This window comes from Podarcis erhardii (assembly GCF_964252035.2).
Source record: "Podarcis erhardii genome assembly, chromosome: 17".
NCBI lineage: Eukaryota > Metazoa > Chordata > Lepidosauria > Squamata > Lacertidae > Podarcis > Podarcis erhardii.
Window position 1 is genome coordinate 14,726,174 of NC_138515.1, and position 21,554 is coordinate 14,747,727.

A 21,554-nucleotide genomic window follows, 5' to 3' on the forward strand; every position below is an offset into this window, starting at 1 on the left:
CCATGGTTTGATAACCCACTGCTCAGTTCCCACCCTGAAGCAAGGAAAGGATGGTCCTGGAGGAACGACTCCCTGGAAATCATATATAAGCTGCTCTTTGGAAATATAGTGGAGTAGAAGAGTAAGCCTGTTTTGTCATTAAGTGCTATATGCATTCCACAGAAGCACAGAATCACAGTGTTAATTAATTAAGCATCTTAAAAAGCAGAGACATCACCTTGCCGACAAAGGTCCGTATAGTTAAAGCTATGGTTTTCCCAGCAGTGATGTATGGAAGTGAGAGCTGGACCATAAAGAAGGGTGATCGCTGAAGAATTGATGCTTTTGAATTATGGTGCTGGAGGAGACTCTTGAGAGTCCCATGGACTACAAGAAGATCAAACCTATCCATTCTGAAGGAAATCAGCCCTGAGTGTGCACTGGAAGGACAGATTCTGAAGCTGAGGCTCCAATACTTTGGCCACCTCATGAGAAGAGAAGACTCCCTGGAAAAGACCCTGATGTTGGGAAAGATGGAGGGCACAAGGAGAAGGGGATGACAGAGGACGAGATGGTTGGACAATGTTATTGAAACTACCAACATGTGTTTGACCAAACTGTGGGAGGCAGTGGAAGACAGAAGTGCCTGGCGTGCTCTGGTCCATGGGGTCACGAAGAGTCAGACACGACTAAACAACTAAACAACAACAACAAAAATGTATGATAATTGTTAACAACATATATACCGTATTTTTTGCTCTATAAGACTCACTTTTTCCCTCCTAAAAAGTAAGAGGAAATGTGTGTGTGTCTTATGGAGCGAATGCAGGCTGCGCAGCTATCCCAGAAGCCAGAAGAGCAAGAGGGATTGCTGCTTTCACTGCGCAGCGATCCCTCTTGCTGTTCTGGCTTCTGAGATTCAGAATCTTTTTTCCCTTGTTTTCCTCCTCCAAAAACTAGGTGCGTCTTGTGGTCTGGTGCGTCTTACAGAGCGAAAAATACGGTAAATTTAAGAAGTGTTTAGGAAAATACAAAGAAATCCCCAGCTCTATAGAACCAGAGCTGTGGACACCCCTTCTTGGGTGGAGAAATTGTTCAGGGGAGGACTAAATTTCTCCAGGGAGTAGGAAAAATTCTCTGACAGTTTCTCAAGGCAGGAGCTCACCAAGAGCCGTGTCACACGGAGCTTCCTATCCACTTTCCCTCCAAGGTTTATTTTGAAGCCCCTTTTGCGAGTGGTAGTTAACAACAACTGCTGAGCTGGCAAGCTGGCCGCCATTTTGCCTCCTTTATTGTCCTTTTTTATAAAAAAAATGATATTTATTGAAGTTTCCATTAAAACACAAAAATACACAAACATACACAAACAAAATACAAGTATAATTTCAATCCTTTTTTCTCTTAAACCTTATTTCCTCGACCTCCTCACACCTCCCCCTTCTGTATTATGATTTCATTACTCTCCGCTCAACAAGTTCTTATCTTATTTCTCATCCTTAATTTAATGATTTTGTTAAGTCATGGTATTATTTTCCTTTTCTTCTTTCCTTCATTCCTGAATTTATTTTTAAGACCTTATATCTATTTAATTTAAAAACCCCAATTTTAATTTAATCTTAAACCTTTTTCCTAAATAAAAAAATTCCTTCCAGTAGCACCTTAAAGACCAACTAAGTTAGTTCTAGGTATGAGCTTTCGTGTGCATGCACACTTCTTCAGATACACTGAAACAGAAGTCACCAGACCCTTCTATATAGTGAGAAGGTGGGGAGGGGTATTACCTGTAAGACCTATTGCAGTCGTTAAGAGTCGTCAACAGGCTCATCACAGCTATCTGCCAATCACCCATTCCCACCACCCTTCTGAGTAATACCCCTCCCCACCTTCTCACTATATAGAAGGGTCTGGTGACTTCTGTTTCAGTGTATCTGAAGAAGTGCGCATGCACACGAAAGCTCATACCTAGAACTAACTTAGTTGGTCTTTAAGGTGCTACTGGAAGGAATTTTTTTATTTTGACTATGGCAGACCAACACGGCTACCTATCTGCAACTTTTTCCTAAAGTCGGCCCAAATTTCCCTTCCACGATTTTTCCACATTCCATAAAAGTTACAAAAAAGAAATAAACACATAAACAAGATCTAAGCAGATTATATCACCCTTCGGATTCCCAAATCCCACCCTCCCTTTCCCGGTTTTGATCCCCAAACCAGTGTCCATAAATGCGTCCATTTCTCAGCCTGGATCCCAAACACCTGAGGCTTTTAAACCTCTCTCAGTTTCTCTCTGCCGGTCTTTTTGACAGTCCTTTGTTTTCAACACCAACTCTCGAAGAAGCTCTGTCCCAATAATGTCCATTTTTCTTCTGAGCAGGCCTCTGTATTTAAGAATGGAGCTCAAATTTTGTTTCTTAAATCTTTTAAATCTATATGCCCCCAAAGCTCCAATTTCCATCTCAGTCAAGTTTATGCTACCAGGCCTCTGGTCCGAATTTTAAAAACGAATTTCCCTTTTAAGTCCAATTTCCGTATTACTCACGGGTTGTTGCTTTTAGTCCGAATATTGAAGGAAAAAGTCAGCGCTCTCCATCCATGGCATGTGGCTTCGCTCAGCAGGGGAAGCAGAGGACTCTCAGCACCACGCCGCTCCCCGCCCCCGTTCCGCAGCCTTTAAAAAGGCTACTTTGCGGGTCGGGGGGGCGTTAATGGTGCCCGCCGAGTCACCACGTCCACAGGCATCCACACCTGTGGTTTTTAAGGGTCTCTGCGTCGCCGGCGCGGCAAAACCCGATCCCTACTGAGCCGATTCCCTCCGGAGATCGGAGGGAATCCGCCATTAGATGTTGGCGCTAACCCGGAAGTCCTTGCCTCCTTTATTGTCCTCTGGACCTAGCCTTGTGGATAGAGGGAATGGCGCCAGGCAAAGATCTGGAGAAAATTCATCAGAGGGGCTTTCCTTTTGGTAGGAGGGCGAAAGAAAGTGAAATATCGATTAATTTCTGCAAGATAATTTATGGTACTTCAGTTAACAATTGTAAAGAAAAGGGGGTAATAACGAATTAAGAAGGAGGCAGTTTACCAAAAATGAAAAGAGAACCGTGCAGAGGATGAAGGAAGTCAACTGGAAGAAAAGAAGAACTGAAATATGGTGTGTGTATATATATATATATATATATATATATATATAGTTCATTATCTGTTCTATATATGTTTTTGTACGTTACTATGGATTATTTGTATTCCTTTGTATTTCATTTGTTTCTTGTTGTTTTGTCTGTTGTTTTTTGTTTGTTTGTTTGTTTTTCTTTTGATTATGCAGTTTTACAAGTGTGGGTGTGTATGTTGAAAATAAACTCATATAAACTCAATAAATAAATAAATAAAAAATAAAAAATAAAGAAAGTGAAATAAACAACCCTCATACTTTTTCATTAGCAAAAAACAAACAAACAAACAAAACCCTTCAGCTTTCTTCCCAGCGTATTTTGAGTAATTTTGAATATTTACTTGGGAGCAGGTTTCTTTATGTTTGGCAAGGATGTCTCTCTCACAGCATTTTCAAGGATGTACCGGTAGTTTTTAAAATATGGCAGTTGGGTTGTTTCACCCTCGCAGTAATGATAGCTTTTCCATAAGTTGCTTTCTGGCGTCAAGGCTGTAAAGTCTGCTTAAACTCACTTCAGTGAAACAGTTTTATTTAGCTATATTCCTATGCATGTTTACCGAGAAGTCTCACTAAGTTGAATGCATCCTACTCCTAAGGAACTATGGTTATAATTAAACTCCCTTACGCCTGCGCCTGAAATTAGTGCACTCACGCAATGCTAAATAAATGCATTTAGTTTACCTTTTGGATTTTGCAGCAAATCAGTTCAGGTTCATACCCAGAGAGTGCAACAAAACTTCCACTGATTATGTTTTTTTTTTTTTAAATGGCCTTCTGCAGTCACCTTGCATGTTTGTTTGCTTTGTGCCTTGTCCATATTGATTTCTGGGTTTTGGTTACTCAAATTCTAGGGATCCTACAGAAAAAATATATTTCCCTTTTGCAGTTGTAAACCAGCCTCTGTTACACGACGTTCACACCCACCTCCACAAACTGACTGTGGGTAGTCAATAATCTGTTGAAAGTGAATGTGATGCCTTTGTCCAAAAACATTTTTATTCAAGACTATTTATTGTGTCCCCTTAGCTCATTTGAAGCCTAGGATTTGCCGATCGCAGCACCTAGGAGTTGCCGATTGCTTGGTTGACGGTTCGAATCTCCACGGCGGAGTGAGCTCCTGTCATTCGGTCCCAGCTCCTGCCCACCTAGCAGTTCGTAAGCACCCTTAAGTGCAAGTAGATAAATAGGTACCGCTTTATAGCGGGAAGGTAAACGGCGTTTCTGTGTGCTGCTCTGGTGCCGGTTCGCCAGAGCAGCTTCGTCACGCTGGCCACGTGACCCGGAAGTGTCTGCGGACAGCGCTGGCTCCCGGCCTCTAGAGTGAGATGAGCGCACAACCCTAGAGTCTGTCAAGACTGGCCCATACGGGCAGGGGTACCTTTACCTTTACCTTTACCTTTACCTTTACCTTTACCTTTACCTTTACCTTTACCTTTACCTTTAATTATTATTATTATTATTATTATTATTATTATTATTATTAATACCCTGCCCACCTGGCTGTTTTCCCCCAGCCACTCTGGGTGGCTCCCAATAGAATATTAAAAACACAATAAAACATCAAACACTAAAAACTTCCCTAAACAGGGCTGCCTTTAGATGTCTTCTAAAAGTCAGCTGGTTGTTTATTTCCTTGCCATCTGATGGGAGGGCATTCCACAGCGCAGCCACCACCACCAAGAAGGCCCTCTGCCTGTTTCCCTGTAACCTCACTTCTCGCAGTGAGGGAGCTGCCAGAAGGCCCTCAGCGGGGGACCTCAGTGTCCAGGCAGAATGATGGGGCTGGAGATGCTCCTTCAGGTATATTGGGCCGAGGCCACTTAGGGCTTTAAAGGTCAGTGCCAACACTTTGAATTGTGCTCGGAAATGTACTGGGAGCCAATGAAGGTCTTTCAGGACTGGTGTTATATGGTCCCTTACAGATGTGTGTCCCTCACTGCTGGGTGTGCATGTTGTGGAAAGGGCCGGTAGTTATTTAGTGAGCTTGAGATGCTCTTGAGGACCAATGTGATTTGGAACACTGGGTGAGGGAAGGAGCTCCTCCCGGCTCCTGTATTCCGAATTGCCAACCTACTGTGTTGTCTTGCAAAATGCATGCTTTCCCCATTCTCTGCCAAACTCAGCACGCCGGTCATGATGTGGCTGTTGCCATGCACGAGAGCACAGCCCTGGAATAAATCCTTCCTTTCCAAAATAGAAGAGCGGACTTGTCACACAACTAATACAGCTTGTCTCCTGGTAAAGGGGTGTGTGGGGAGAGACAGGGTGGTGGAGGAAATCCACTGACAGCCCTGCTTTTACAGATCTCCTTGACAGGCAATCTTGGGCTTATGAAAAGGTAATACAGCATTAGCAAGCCCGAAGCAGAAAGGTGTAAGATAAATGGCACAGCCCAGTGGTGTAACTCGCGTAGAGTACAGTAGGCATCTGAGAAGTGGGATGGCAGAATAAAGACTCATGCGAGGCTTGCATGTTGTATATAAAGTGCAGACGGAAGTTATTTTGATTAGATTTTAAAAAAAGAAGTGCCGCAAATATTTGGAAAGGAATTACATTCCAGGAGATATCTGGATCTTTCTTAAAAGGTAAAGGCAAAAGTACCCCTGACCGTTAAGTCCAGTCGCGGACAATTCTGGGGTTGCGGCGCTCATCTCGCTTTATTGGCTGAGGGAGCCAGCGTACAGCTTCTGGGTCATGTGGCCAACAGGACTAAGCTGCTTCTGGTGAACCAGAGCAGCGCACGAAAATGCCGTTTACCTTCCCGCCAGAGCAGTACCTATTTATCTACTTGCACTTTGACATGCTTTCGAACTGCTAGGTTGGCAGGAGCTGGGACCAAACAACGGGAGCTCACCCCATTGTGGGGATTCGAACTGCCAACCTTCTGATTGGCAAGCCCTAGGCTCTGTGGTTTAACCCACAGCACCACCTGCGTCCCATTTCTCTACGTTAGTTCTATTAAATCAAGATGATGTAGTAATTCCTACCTCACGTGGCTTTTAACCTCTGCAGATATGAGCTACACCAAGGTCAAGGACCGTCAGGTAGCTGCTAGTGCCCCAAAAGTGCCCACTGCTTCTGCCACCTATCCTGCGTCCCCTGTGCCAAAAGGCCAAGTTTACAAGCCATCCTTTGAAATTCCCCCATAGCATCCTTTGTTATGCTTTGTTGGGTACTTCCAGGGCATTGTGGGAAATTTTAAACGGCGGCTTAAAGCTGCCCCTGTGGAAGCCCTCAGTATGGGGTCCACCAGCCAGCGGTGGAGCAAGCCAACTGGGTGCCTGGGGCGGCATGCAAGCCCTGTGCCCAGGGACGGGGCCAGCCACCCACGGGGGTAGGGCCAGCTGGGGCGAGATGCTCCGTGGGGCCTCTGAGCAGTCTGCCTGCCTCCTCCCACTCAGCCGCCCTACAGCTGAGGGGGAGGCGGTGGGCAGACTGCTTGGGGCAATGTGGAGCCTGCGGGCACCCAAGCCACCGTGTCACTTCCAGGAGAGATGCGTGGCTCAGGCCTGCTGCGGGCCCTGCGGTGAGTGCCGCCCACCATTTTGTCACCCCCCTCTGTGTGGACACACGGTGTGAGCCACCCCTACCACACACCCCTTCCTCCACCCCTGAATAGGACACAGCCCCAACAACTGTTTTCAGTGCCACTGCCAAATCCTAGTTCACCACCAGACTTTAACTCTCCCCCCCAGAAGGATCCAATTGCATACCTAGAAATGCACCGTAGGTTTATTTAAAGTGGTTTAAAGTTGCAACAAACCCACTTTTTTTTTAACCACTTACATTTTTGCAATTAGGAAAGTGGTTTTTGCAGTTAGGAAAGCTTGACAAAAAAAAAAAAAAAGAGTGGACATTGCCTCGCCTCAGGCGAAGTTTTGCAGAAGGCAATCAGGATGAATGCTCAATAAACAGGCCCTCTAAGTTGCAAAGGGAGAAGAAATGACAGTGTCCCTGAACAGACCCAAAGTACATTTCTCTCACGACTGAGAAACTGCAATGAGTCCCCACTTGGAGAGGAACAAGGAGCAGATCAGAGGGTCATGTTTCGAGATGGTCCTCTCTTTTTTGAGAAATCAAACACTAGCTGTACTTAATTCCTTTTAAAAAAAATCTGCATGTTGTTCAGTCTCCCAAGCAAGATTTGACAAAATGGAGGAAGCCTGTTGTGCTCTAAACTATTCTTCACTTGCAGGGCACTGTGACTATTTTCGGGTGAGATTCAGTCACACACTTGGAAATTCAGGTTGTACAATTATAGCTGATTGGGAGGCCTTGCACACACACACACACACAAACACTGCTAATCTCCCAAAAATCAGATAGGGAAAGAAATTGGCGAGTTAGAGAATGTTTCCTTTGATACAAACAAATCAGAACGGAGGCTTGGAAATAGCCAACACTATCTCATCTCCCTGCAAGCAAATCAGGATGGGTTGTCCAGAAATACTCAAAGTATCCCATCTGCCAACCCTTGCATCTCTTTTCTCTCCTCTGACTCCCATAATGATGTGCTGCTTACTATAAGGCAACTTCCAGCAGAGCAGGCAGGCAGGGAGATGTGTTGCAAAACATCTGTCAGTCTGCTATCATAGCCATATCTATGAGGTTGGACTTAACAAATTCTCTCTTCTCCCCTCCTTCCCTTTCTTTCTTTCCAGAGATGCTGAAAAGGGGCATCTGTCCTGCAGTATTCTTGGCTGGCCTACATTCTAAGCTGACTCAGGGTTCTCAAGTCTCCAGTGGAAAGGTAACTGGGCTATAGGCTACAGTTCCTCCTCCTGGAAATTCCCCTTTAACACCCCCTGTTAGCTCAATAAAAGCAGTGTTTAAATAACCAAAGTGCCTTCATTGAACTATACTTGCCATTTCCCTCCTGCTTCTTAGTGAGATAAAATAGGGATAATTACAAAGAGGGATGAGCAGGTTTAATGAAAGCCAGTTTCTTTTTGGTATATTCCTGAAGCAGCAATCATCATCTGTTTGGCTTTTGAAGAGCAACAATTATAATCACTTAAAACCCCCAAGGGGAACAAAAATAGAATTTAGATTAGCATATAAAATATACAGCTGGATTGGGCAAGCTTGCAAAAAAAATTTAAAAAACAAAAAATTTGGTAAGATCATTCTCATTTGAATGCTATTCAGTATCACAAGCAAAATGAGTTCGAGAGGATTTCACATGCATCTTTCTCCCTTTAATAATAAAAAAGGAGACAACATTTTGAATGATTTTCCTAAATAACAGGACATGCAAAGCAGCTGAGCTTAGAAAAGATACCCCAAGGCAGCAAGGCTATATCAAAGTGACAGGATGTAGCTCAGTGGCAAAGCACATACTCTGTTGCAAAAGAGTCGCAGGTTCAATCTCAAGCGATTTCAGGTAAACCAGCTGCTAGATGACCTAATCTGTACTACCATCATACAAATCCATTTTTTAAATTAAGAAACGAGACCCCAAATGCATGTTTGGGCTGACCTAAAGGTGAGTCTTGGGTCTGAAAAAGGTAAAGGCTACTGACATAGACATGACTCAACAAGGTGATGGTCTGACTCCATACAAGGCAACATCCTATGTCCTAAGTACAAACATCCCTGGGCGGATGTGCAGAATAAAAATTCTGGACATAATTCTGGACGTATAGCAACCCTGATTTACTCAGAAGTAAAGGATACTATGACCAGTGGAGCTTACTCCAATGAAGTGTCTATCAGTGGGCAGCCTAAGTTTCTAACATCTTCTAAGGCAGTGGTTCCCAACTGGTGGTCCACGTATGCCGTGGGGGCGGTCTGCACAGCGGTGGAGCAAGCCGATTGGGCGCCTGGGGCGGCGCGCGTGTCCTGTGCCCAGGGGCGTGGCCAGCTACCCGTGGGGTGGGGCGAGCTGGGGCAGGACGCTCCGTGGGGCCTCTGAGGAGTCTGCCTGCCTCCTCTCACTCAGCCGCCCTACAGCTGGGGGGGGGGGGGGAGGAGGCCGCAGGTGGGCCTTTTAGGTGGCATGGAGCCTGCGCATGCCCAAGCCACCATGTCACTCCCAGGAGAGACGTGTGGCTCGGGCGCACTGCAGGCTGCACTGTGAGTGCCGCCCGCCATTTTGTCACCTCCTAAGTGGTGACACCCGGGGTAACCCGCCCCCCACTGCACCCCCTTCCTCCACCCCTGGGTCTGCATAACCCACCCAGGGGGTTCTGTGGCACCATTCACATAAAATCAACATTTCAAAAGTAGGGGGTCCATGGCTTGGCTTTTGAAAAACGGGAGAGGGGGGGGTCTGCAGTACTTGGCAAATTGAGGCCCATGCATAGTAACTGAGAAGCCAATCAAGATGGTCTAGAGCAGGCATAGGTAACCTCTGGCCCTCCAGATGTTTTGGACTACAATTCCCATCATCCCTGACCACTGGTCCTGTTAGCTAGGGATCATGGGAGTTGTAGGCCAAAACATCTGGAGGGCCGAAGGTTGCCTAGAGACCAGGGTGGTGAGCATCCTTTCCCCCCCCCCCCAGCTACATTTGCTCATGGGCAAACATCTGATGGATACATGACAGGGGTACTTAGGGACAGAAGTGGGCAGGGTACCTGATGTGACTATTGCAGTGAGTGAACAAATGTATAGGTTAGATCCTGATGCATTTAGGGGATCCTCTGTCTCATTGCACTGTTCTGCTCCGAGCAAACAACTGCATGGGAAACATGCCGTGATAATTCAGTAACTGAATGGCATTAGTTTGCAGTGAAAACTATGCAAACACAGCACACACACACACACACACACACACACACACACACACACACACACATATTTTGTCTTTTTATAAAGAAAACAGTAATCATAAAAGTTGTGTTTGAGAAAGCACTTAGCTGCCACTTCACTTAACATTAAGGTCTTATTAAAAAGGGCACAGCAAGTTCCCTCTCCCCCCCCCCCCACATACACACTTTTTTCCTGGGCTCCCTTGGCCATCTGTTTCATATTTCACATGCACAGAACAATACGATGCACTGTAGCATGCAAAACCCCATCAATGCTTGCTCAGTTTAATGTGAAATCTAATTGCCTGCTTGCTTAGAAACAAACCAACAAAAAGTGTGGGGAGGAATTAAGTGTAAGGACATCATATGCTGGTGGGCAGGGAAATCGAGAAAACTGGATATCCCTCTCCACAACATGTGTCCAAAACAGCATTGTTAGCATAGATGACCGGGCTTGTGCTTTCCTACATTAAAGACATCGCTGCATTCTTAGAATGCACCCGCCAGGACGTCAGAGCTGGGCATATTTTTAGAAGAAAATGCTTGACTTGCTAACAAATGGCAGTCAAAAATAGATTCACCCCTTCCCCTAAAGAAGCACAACATTCTCAGCCAGCCACTCCTCCAGAAGTACAAGGACCCCGTTTTGCTGATTTGCCTCTTTTTTAGGGTTGCTAAAAAAATTAAAATACATGACTAAGGGGCAAGACAGCTCCTGTATCTGCAAGAGTTGGGCATAAGAGAGCATTTAAGCAGCTTATTGTTGTGGGGTAGGAAAAGCTACGCTTGCTGGAATCATTTCTTCGCACAACACACACCTCCCTTGCTACCAGAAAGTTCAATGGAATTTACCCCTGCAGTGTGTATAGGTCTGCAGTCTAAGTTAATTTTGTTTCTGGTTCCAGAATCGGAGGCATTTAGGGGGGTGAGGGAAAACAATCCTGTTGTGAACCCACATGTGATGGAGTCGTCTGCATTTGCCAGCCTGAGCTCCTTTTGGGAGAGAGGGTAGGGATGTATCAGAGGAGGGTGGGATATCAATTTAATAATGAACAAAGTGGGATGCCAAGTTGTCAGCCATCTCACTTCTTTTCAGGTAGACATGGCTAAGCCTGGCCTAAGCATCTCACATATTTCTTTTCCTTCCATGCTGGCCATTAGATGTATCAACTCATAGGCTTGACACCATGGGTAGGCAAACTAAGGCCCGGGGACCGGATCTGGCCCAATCACCTTCTAAATCCGGCCTGTGGACAGTCCTGGAATCAGTGTTTTTTTACACAAGTAGAATGTGTCCTTTTATTTAAAATGCATCTCTGAATTATTTGGGGGACCTGCCTGGTGTTTTTTCACAAGTAGAATGTGTCCTTTTATTTAAAATGCATCTCTGGGTTATTTGTGAGACCTGTCTGGTGTTTTTACACAAGTAGAATGTGTCCTTTTATTTAAAATGCATCTCTGGGTTATTTGTGGGACCTGCCTGGTGTTTTTGCTTGAGTAGAGTATGTGCTTTTATTGAAAACGCATCTCTGGGTTATTTGTGGGGCATAGGAATTCATTCATTCCCCCCTCCCAAATATAGTCCGGCCCCCCACAAGTTCTGAGGGACAGTGGACCAGCCCCCTGCTGAAAAAGTTTGATGACCTCTGCTCTACACACTGAGCGTCTGGGGAGAGAAGCGTTGCACTTGGATTTTGCTTGTGGGCTTCTCACAAATATATTTGCTTTTTCATAGGCTGCCAAGCTAACATCAGTTTTCAAATATTATAACGAGCAGTTCTAACATCGACACAGCTGTGCCTTCCAGGATATGTGCATGGATCATTGGAAGGTGTAAGTATCTTTTGTCACGTTTCCTGTTGTAGGGGGTTGGACTCGGGGCCCTAGGGGTCCCTTCCAACTCTATAATTCTATGATTCTGTGATGTTGTTGGCTACTATGAGAAGAAGATGCTGGACTAGATGAGCTGGTGGCCTGGGCCAGCAGGTCTCTTATGTTCTTAAGGTCATTTACAATTTGCCAGAAGAGAGGAAACACAGCAACCATAAAAGAGGTCAAAGGATATAGCACATATTTGCTTGATATTTGCAAGTTCTAATTTATATGTATTGATGCCAATTTGGAAATTATTGCTATAATTTAAACAGAAATGCAATGCAGGTCGCCATAGTGAACTGCTGACTCGTGTTTCTGCTTGGTTTCTGAGTATGTTTCTGAGCACAATTCAAAGTGCCGGTGCTGACCTTTAAAGCCCTAAACGGCCTCAGCCCAGTAGACCTGAAGGAGTATCTCCACCCCCATCGTTCTGCCTGGATACAGAGGTCCTCCTTCGAGGGCCTTCTCGGTGGTGGTCCCCACCCTGTGGAACACCCTCCCTTCAGATGTCAAGGAGATAAATAACTATACAACTTTTAGAAGATATCTGAATGCAGCTCTGTATCAGAAAGCATTTAATGTCTGATTTTATATAAGCAGCAAGCCACTCAGAGTGGCTGGGACAACCCAACCAGATGGACGGGATACAAATAAGAACATTAGTAGGAGTAGTAGTAGTAGGAGTAGTAGTAGAATTATTACTATGCCATTCAAAGTAAGAAAATCCCTTGTCTTAAAAAGAGGGGAGTGCGTTATCTGCCCTTTGCTGATAAACTTTGCTGATAATTTGTAGTTATTATGAAGCATGAAAGATTATTTATTCTTGAATGTATCAGAGGAGGAATGCTATACACACTTCAAGATGCTATTAGCCATGCAATAAGAAAAGACAGGCACAATATCGAAACCTTTGTCTTAACCCCCACCCCACTTACCAGGAACTCCAAGGGATGGAAAATAGGCATGAGTCACAGAAGCCCCGCCTCTGAACACTACTTTCCCCTCCCCCTTCCGATTTTGTGGTTTATTTTATTTTATTGACAAAGTAATAATAAAAAAATAAATAAAAATAAATAAAAATGTGCAGCCTACCCCTGAGACCATTCCATTGTAACTATCCAAACTCTTGCGATGGTTTGACCCGTTTCCGTTTTAACAGTACAAATTCTACAAATACCTGCCATATCTCCTGTGAACACTACTTCCCCACTCAAAACCAGAGCCCCACACAACTTATTTAAAGTTGCTGCTGTTTTTTTTTAAAAAAGTCAGATGATCATATCACTGATCTCTCCTACATGGTAGAATGCCTCCTCTGAGTTCTGTACGCCTTTGCAAACAGGAAACCAAAGAGCTGTGTTTATACATTTCCTGTAAATGGAACAGGAACAAATTTCTCGAAGGAATTACATACTTTGAGCATGGCATCCTGTAATGCAGGGCTGAGAACCTTGTTGCCCTCTACATGATGCTGGATGCCCAGCCAGCCCCAGCCATCATTGCCAACAGTTGCAGACTTAATCTTTGCATTCCATGGCCATTTACACACAACATTTACATTCCCCAACACCACCACATTTACATTCACATATGTGTGTGTATGTGTGTGCAACACCCCCAACAACTGAAGATCACACTCCATACATCTGAAGAAGTGGGCTCTCGTCTACAAAAGCTTAAATAACAATCAAATGTGTTAGTTGTTTTTATTTTTGGTATGTATTTTCCACTTTATTCATAAGACTAATCTAGATCATCAAGACATGGCAACATTTCTACGTTCCCTAAGTCAATGAAAAAACTGAAATAACACAATCTCCTTAAGCTTCTCTTCTTCACTCGTGCTTTTTAGGTGGGAGGGGAGGGTTTTGAAAAAGAAATTTTAGAAAGATGCAACCATACCCTTTTTTTTGTTTCTGCTGCTCATTTTGGCTGCCCAAGCATCTGTTAGGAGCATAGGGCTGGTTTTTCTTTCTGGTTGGTGAGTTGCTCTCCTGGGTACTGAGACGCCTTTTTGTGCAACTGCCGCACAGGTGTAATTGCAACACTTGCACAATTCTGCAAACCTCCCATTTTTGGACATGATAAATCACACAAATCTCACACTCCTTTTACAAAAATCATAAAAAAGGATTTCACAGTTTGTCACTTCCTCCTCAAGAAATAATTTTTTCCCCATCCACAATGAGTGCACCATTTTGTTTTGTTTTGGCACATGCAGAATAAGGGTAGGTTTTGGCTCCTTTCCCACACTGTTGTATAAGAAATTTCTACAGCTAGGGATCATCTCAGGGATAGCTTTCCACACCATGATTGCCGTGTAACACCAAGGAAAACCCTTCTCCATCTGACCTCCCCATAACAGTATATTGAAGCTTTTGTATTTTGAGATAGCAAGACGCCTTCCCCAAATCTTGCAAAACTTGCACGAACAGGAGAGTAGCTTCCTACTTACTAACCAACTAGCATCAACATCTCAACTAACATCCCAATACTGGCTCAAGAGAGCTTGGTCCAAGAGGAAGGACCTCCTTGAGGTGTCGTTAGTAGTTACTGACGAAATCCTCGTCCACAGTTCATATTGCCATCACTTGTAAACACTATTTGTTGTTCCGAAACCAAACAACACCCTCTTTCTTTGTGGTACCTCTGGTTACTGTAGATGCTAACAAGATGTGGAGAAATATACAATGCAGTCTGATGTGCTCCTCACATGTGCTTCCTGTCTTGCAATAATCACAAGGAGTATATTGCCTTAGGAGTATATGTGTATACTAAACATGTACAGTGGTACCTTGGTTTGCATACATCTTGGTTTGCATATGTTTTGGATTACAAACACATCAAACCCAGAAGTGCGTGTCCTGGTTTGCAACCTTGTTGTGGATTACAACACATTTTTTATTTTTATTTTTGGATTACAAACATTTTTGGGGGGGAGGCCTCATTGGTGAAAGCGCGCCTTGGGTTACAACCTGTTTTGGTTTAAAAATGGACTTCTGGAACGGGTTATGGTTGTAAACCAAGGTGCCACTGTATACTAGATTTTCTGCTCCAGAAAAACTACTCCAGGGACCATAACAACAAACAACAACAACAACTTTATTGTTTCTAACTCTGGACATTCTTGCAACAGAATATTAAAAACATGATAAAACATCAAGCAATGCAGAGTGTTCAGTTGAGGAAAAAGTTCATCTTGGACCAATTAAGAGGTTTTCTGATGGATAAGGAGATGTGATGAATGTCAAGGCCAGATAGCAGACCTTTCATGCAAACCTCATCCCTTTCCAGCACTTTCTGGGCCTACTTTGGACCCACCCACCCCTTTTAAAGGAAAACAATGATAACCAATTTTTGGAGGCAACTCTGGCTTACATAGGGTGGTATTCTGAGCTGACCTCTTGAAATTTATAAGCCTAACGTTATTTAGGGCCTAAAGGTAAAGGGTAAAGGGACCCCTGACCATTAGGTCCAGTCGTGGCCGACTCTGGGGTTGCAGCGCTCATCTCACTTTATTGGCCGAGGGAACTGGCGTACAGCTTCCAGGACATGTGGCCAGCATGACTAAGCCGCTTCTGGCGAACCAGAGCAGGGCACGGAAATGCTACTTACCTTCCCACCGGAGCGGTACCTATTTATCTACTTGCACTTTGACGTGCTTTCGAACTGCTAGTTTGGCAGGAGCAGGGACCGAGCAACGGGAGCTAACCCTGTCACGGGGATTCGAACCGCTGACCTTCTGATCGGCAAGTCCTAGGCTCAGTGGTTTAACCCACAGCGCCACCCGCGTCCCTCTATTTAGGGCCCACTTTTGAGTAAAACTGAAGACCACTCACATGTGCTTTCTGTAAAATGGAATCAAAGGTATTAAGAATTTTTCAGCATAACACTATTTGATTTCTTTTTTTGCAGCGAGGAGCACAGCGGTCTGTTTTCGAGTTGATTTCACTTAGAATATAGGGCGATACAACTTCCCAAACAGAGCCAGCCCAGCCATGAGGCAAAGTGAGGAGACTGCCTCAGCCAGCAGGATCTACAGGGACAGCAGATCTGGCCTGCAATGAATGCATCAATTACAGCTGCTGAAAAAATAATAATAGCAGCAATAGGATGCAATATGAAACCAGAGGCCAGCTCCCAGCTTCTTGCAACCTGCCTCCATTGGGGTCAGAGGGAGGTGGGTAATTGCAGCCAAATTTCTCAGAGAATCAGTACATGAAATGGTGAATTTTGGCTTTAAAGTATCAATTACCTAGATGCATAAAGATGCAACAAAAGGAAGAAGGCACTGAACTAACTTCTTCTTAAGATGGTATTTCTCAGCTGCTTTGAACATGTCCCTCTTTCTAAACTGGTTATATATTTCGGGTGGCCAATGTTTCAAAACCAAGCCCTTCTCCTATGCTTCTTCTCATCATCTTGATACACACACACTGAGAGATGGTAAACATGGTCCTAATGTTGACCCCCGTTTCAGTAATAAAAGTGTAGCTGGAGAAGCTGCCAATCATCCAGAAAGATAGCTAGCCTAGCCTTCTCTTGAGTTTTTTTTACAGCAGCTAGATCTGCTTTTTTGAAGCATGGGCAGTCTTATCTTTCCTAAAATATGCACTTTCAGCTGCTATTAAAGGCGCAGGAGCTAATAAAAACAGTGAGCCGGGAGAAAGGAGATGATTGGCTGCACCTCAAACATAACAGCCAGCATCAGCCAATCTGGTGCTCTCCAGATGTGGTTGGACTCCAACTCCCATCAGCCCCCGCCAGCGTGGCCAAAGGTCAGCAACATCTGGAGGGCACCAGATTGGCTACCCCTGATGCAGACAAACTGCTCCTCTTGAAAGACCCCGCCCCCGAGGCAACTATTAAGGCAGAGCAGCCCTGGGATCCTTTCCGACGCCTCCCCTCCCCATTTAATAAGATCACATTTTATCCACCGGGCTGCAAGTTTAGATGTTACTTCCCTGTCTCATGCTTAGGGATTTTTCCTTCCCTCCGCCTTTCAGCGGTCGTGGAAGCCTACTAGGCAGCAGGTCTACTCGGAAGTAAGACCCATTGAGTCCAATGGGATGCGTCGGGTTGCAGCTCGAGCGAGAAGCTGCGTGGTATTTAGGTAATGCCTTTGGTGTGCGTGTCAATTTCTCTCTAGCTGAGCTAATGCCAGTTGATGGATGGGAGGGTTAAACACACACACACACAGAGACAGACAGACCAGACGTGCAAGCGAGAAGAAGACGGGTCTAGTTTTTGAATGGGAGACGGAGTTCCATTGTTCTTGGACGGTGCTAGATTATGACTGGACTCTCTTCTCTTCTGGGGCAGAATTCAGAGCACAATCCTCAGGTTGTGGGTCTGATTCTGGACTGAACAGAGACATACATAGAGATATGCAATACATACATCGTATATGCAGATATATATATATTTGCACATATGTTTTGCAAATATATATGCAAAATCCTTTGGCAGGCAGGCAGACTGATTCTACAGCCTTTGCCTGGCTTCGCAAGAAACAGCTGAAGTTTTCCCCAGTATCGCTTTCTGTGCACTTTGAAAGCGCTTGGGTGGTTATTCTGAAGCAGTCCCACCCCCCCAAAGCCTCTCTTACTCCCCCCCCCCCCCGCTCTCCCAAGAAAACACGATCCGTGGTTCTCTAAAGCAAAAGGAAAGAGAGAAACTGTAATAATAAAAGGGCACTTACCATTGCAAGCTCATAATGCTTTGTCACAACCTTTACATAAAAGAAGTCTTAAGAATTTTCTAAGCGCCCGATGATGGGTGTACCACAAGGGTAAAGTAGGGAGGAGAGACCAGGACTTGAAAGTCAATTCTATAATCATCTCCAAAACAAAAGGAGAGATGGGTGACCAATCAGAAAGGAAGCAGCAGACCACCCCTCTTCTTTCTCCTCCCAACCCCCACCCCCCAAAAAAAGACCAGCCAGAAAGCATTGGGGAGACAGATCCAAGCGATTATCATCGGGAGAGTGCCTGGTTTTGAAGAATGATAATGAGAGAGAGAGAGAGAGAGAGAGGGAGAGAGGGAGAGAGAGAAAGAGTGCCCAGTCACTTGTATCCAAAGGCAGAAGAGCTGGGTGGGGGGAGGTAAAGGGGTGGAAGGAATAGTCTTCAGCAACTGAAAGCCCATTTCGGTTCACTATCTCTGCTGTAGATTTCCGGTGATGGATGGTTTTCCTTCAATGAAACCCTTTCTGAAGGCAGGCAGACAAGAGGACGTCCACCGTTTTCTCTCTGTGCGTAAAAAGCATACACTCCACTTAACTGTGGTGTTTTGAAATTCTCACATTTTTTTGACGTATACTTCTTCTTTTTTTAAAAAGTGTATCCCTAAAAATGTAATGTGTAAACGAGATATATACATGTGTTGGAAACACATGAGTCATGCAGGTTTGAGCCTGGTTAACCAGAAGTATCTGGGACGCGGGTGGCGCTGTGGGTAAAACCGCAGCGCCTAGGACTTGCCGATCGCATGGTCGGCGGTTCGAATCCCCGCGGCGGGGTGCGCTCCCGTCGCTCGGTTCCAGCGCCTGCCAACCTAGCAGTTCAAAAGCACCCTCGGGTGCAAGTAGATAAATAGGGACCGCTTACCAGTGGGAAGGTAAACGGCGTTCCGTGTGCTGCGCTGGCTCGCCAGATGCATCTTGTCACACTGGCCACGTGACCTGGAAGTGTCTGTGGACAGCACTGGCTCCCGGCCTATAGAGTGAGATGAGCGCACAACCCTAGAGTCTGGCAAGACTGGCCCGAACGGGCAGGGGTACCTTTACCTTTACCTTTAACCAGTAGCAGTTATTACTTGATGGCTGCAGCATCTCCAATATACCACTTCAAGTGCAGGGTTTCTTGGCAGACTCTGTTCAGATATTCATCTGTCAGTGATCATGCAATTGTTCACACATTTGATGGACAGCTGCATGTGTGAACTGATTCCACTGAGGTGATGCGAAAGGTCTGTCTGTCGCATTATAGATCTGTGACCACCCGTTCTCACATGCAAAAGAACCCTTTGACCCTGCATCAACTGGCAATGTGCATTCTTCAGTGTATTCAAGGGCTGAGAAGTCAAACAATGTACACGCACACACACACACACACACACACGCACACACACACACACACACACAAGCAGCTGAGAACTCAACACTTTCTCTCCATGCTTACCCACCCACTTTCAATGCACTCTGAGTTTCATCCCAACACTTGTGATGTCATAAAGGTAAAGGTAAAGGTACCCCTGCCCGTATGGGCCAGTCGTGACCGACTCTAGGGTTGCGCGCTCATCTCGCTCAAGAGGCTGGGAGCCGGCGCCGTCCGAAGACACTTCCAGGTCATGTGGCCAGCATGATGACACTACAGCTGGCGAGCCAGCACCAGCGCCACACACGGAAACGCCGTTTACCTTCCAGCTATAAAGCAGTACCTATTTATCTACTTGCACTTAGGGGTGCTTTCAAACAGCTAGGTGGGCAGGAGCTGGGAGCGAATGACGGGAGCTTACCCTGCCACGGGGATTCGAACCGTCGACCTTATGATCAGCAAGTCCTAGGCACTGAGGTTTTACCCACAGCGCCACCCGCGTCCCTATGTGACATCATATCCATGCTCAAATTCCTTGGCTCAACAGGATGGCTTTTGTAGGTTGTACTGTTTCATTTGCCCTTGTCTTCTGGTATCTGGCACTGTGGGTTAAACCACAGAGCCTAGGGCTTGCTGATCAGAAGGTCGGCGGTTCGAATCCCTGTGACGGGGTGAGCTCCCGTTGCTTGGTCCCTGCTCCTGCTAACCTAGCAGTTCGAAAGCACATCGAAGTGCAAGTAGATAAATAGGTACCGCTCCGGCGGGAAGGTAAACGGCGTTTCCGTGCGCTGCTCTGGTTCGCCAGAAGTGGCTTAAGTCATGCTGGCCACATGACCCGGAAGCTGTACGCCGGCTCCCTTGGCCAATAAAGCAAGATGAGCACCGCAACCCCAGAGTCGGTCACGACTGGACCTAATGGTCAGGGGTCCCTTTACCTTTACTCTGGTATCTGTTCAGCTAGTTCTCCATTGGCAACCCCTCCTTCCCTCAACGATTCAAGCTGAAGGTACACAGCAAAAATATTCTATTATGTAGACTGGGGTGGAGAACCCCAGGTCCAGGGGCCAAATTTCAGACACTCCAGGCTTTCCTTGAGTCCTTTGGCCTGAGAGAAATCTGTCGGTGAGCTGTGACGATGCCTCTCTTGTTTGCCTGGAATGAGGGAGGTGCTTGAGAGGGTTGGTCTACAACAGGGTTCAGCAACCTTCTCCAGCCGTGGGCCGGTCCACTGTCCCTCAGACATATATTTTGAAAATAATAATAATAATGAACGAATGCCTATGCTCCACAAATAATCCAGAGATGCATTTTAAATAAAAGCACACATTCTACTCATATAAAAACACGCTGATTCCTGGACCGTCCGTGGGCCGGATTGAGAAGGCGATTGTGCCGCATCTGGCCCCTGGGCCTTAGGTTGCCTACCCTTGCTCTACAAAGTCTGACTGTAGGCTGGAATGTAGAATGGTCTGTGTCACATCCATTGCTCCACCCACATTTGCCTCTGGCCCCGCCCACCACCACCTAGGGGCTCCCCATGAGACACTGCAGCCCTCAGACTGCTGAAGAAGCTTCTCCATCTTTGATGCAGACCAGGTCACAAGTGTATCTTGTTGAAAATAACCATCACACAGACGAAGTGGAGCAAAATGAAATTAAATCTGACAACAGGCTGAAATAAGGCCTTCTAGGAAGCACAGCGGACTTAATTCTAGATCGGAGAGCCTTTCCAACGTTATGTAAGGGCTAAATGCCAGTGCTCCGTGATTAATCGTTTTAACTACAGCGAAGCTCAATAGGAATTACTGATTAAAGAATGAAATGTTTATAACAATCAATGATTAGTCCCAAACCATTTTATGAACCCCCATCAATGAAAATTGCAGCTATTAAATGGATTGCAGTCAACCAAAGGACAAAGAGGAGAATGAAAATAGTATTTTCCTTCACAGGGCTATATCAACATTTGGTCCCCAAATCACCCCCCCAAACATTTATCAATCTGTACATTTCTAAATATTAGAGCTTTCTGGGGGAGGGTTGGTTGTAGGGAACATATCTGATATAGTCTTGCTCATTTGCCTTTAGTTACACACACCCTCCCCAAGGTACCAGTCATCTTCTATAAAGTCATAAATTATCTAGGCTGAGTATACCTGAAGGATAATCTGTACCCCCCCCCCCCATTTTCTAAAATGAGCTGCGGAATTTCTGCTTCTGAGCACTATGTATTTGTGAAGGAAGTTCTCTGGATGCGTCAAACAGGGCCTTCTTAGGGGTGGCTCCACGGCTATGGCATAACCTTCCTTAAGACACTCACTAAGAAAGGCAAGGATAATTCATTCAACTGGGAAGACTTACAAGAATGCTTCCAGGCATTTAGCAAACTTGCAAGCTGGCTGACTGTGGAGTGCACTGACTATATGAAACATCAGCCCCTTCTTGGGGGGCGGGGATGGAAACATAACAGGCAAAACATGCAAGTGTGTATAGGATTGCAATCTGAGGCTTGCTATTGGAGCTCTTATTTCTGCATGTATTTCTTATTCCACTCTGAAATCACTAGAAAAAGGAAAAAAAGTGGGTGGAAGCAAAGACCCTGCCCTCAGCCACTATCCTGCAAATGAAGGATCAAAAGTGACGTTCAGTGATTGGATAGTTTTAGAAAGTTGTTACAGTAACGTG

At 45.3% G+C, this 21,554-nt stretch overlaps 1 protein-coding gene across 1 annotated transcript in view; it reads right to left on the reverse strand.

The window, feature by feature from the left end:
- The window catches only part of ELAVL2 (ELAV like RNA binding protein 2), a 164,581-nt gene extending 147,006 nt beyond the window's left edge, over positions 1-17,575 (reverse strand). The window contains exon 1 of the mRNA XM_081845395.1: positions 17,474-17,575. Coding sequence (XP_081701521.1) covers positions 17,474-17,487 — 14 coding nt within the window. The 5' untranslated portion in view covers positions 17,488-17,575. The remainder of the gene's footprint in view (positions 1-17,473) is intronic.
- Between the last annotated feature and the right edge of the window lie 3,979 nt (positions 17,576-21,554).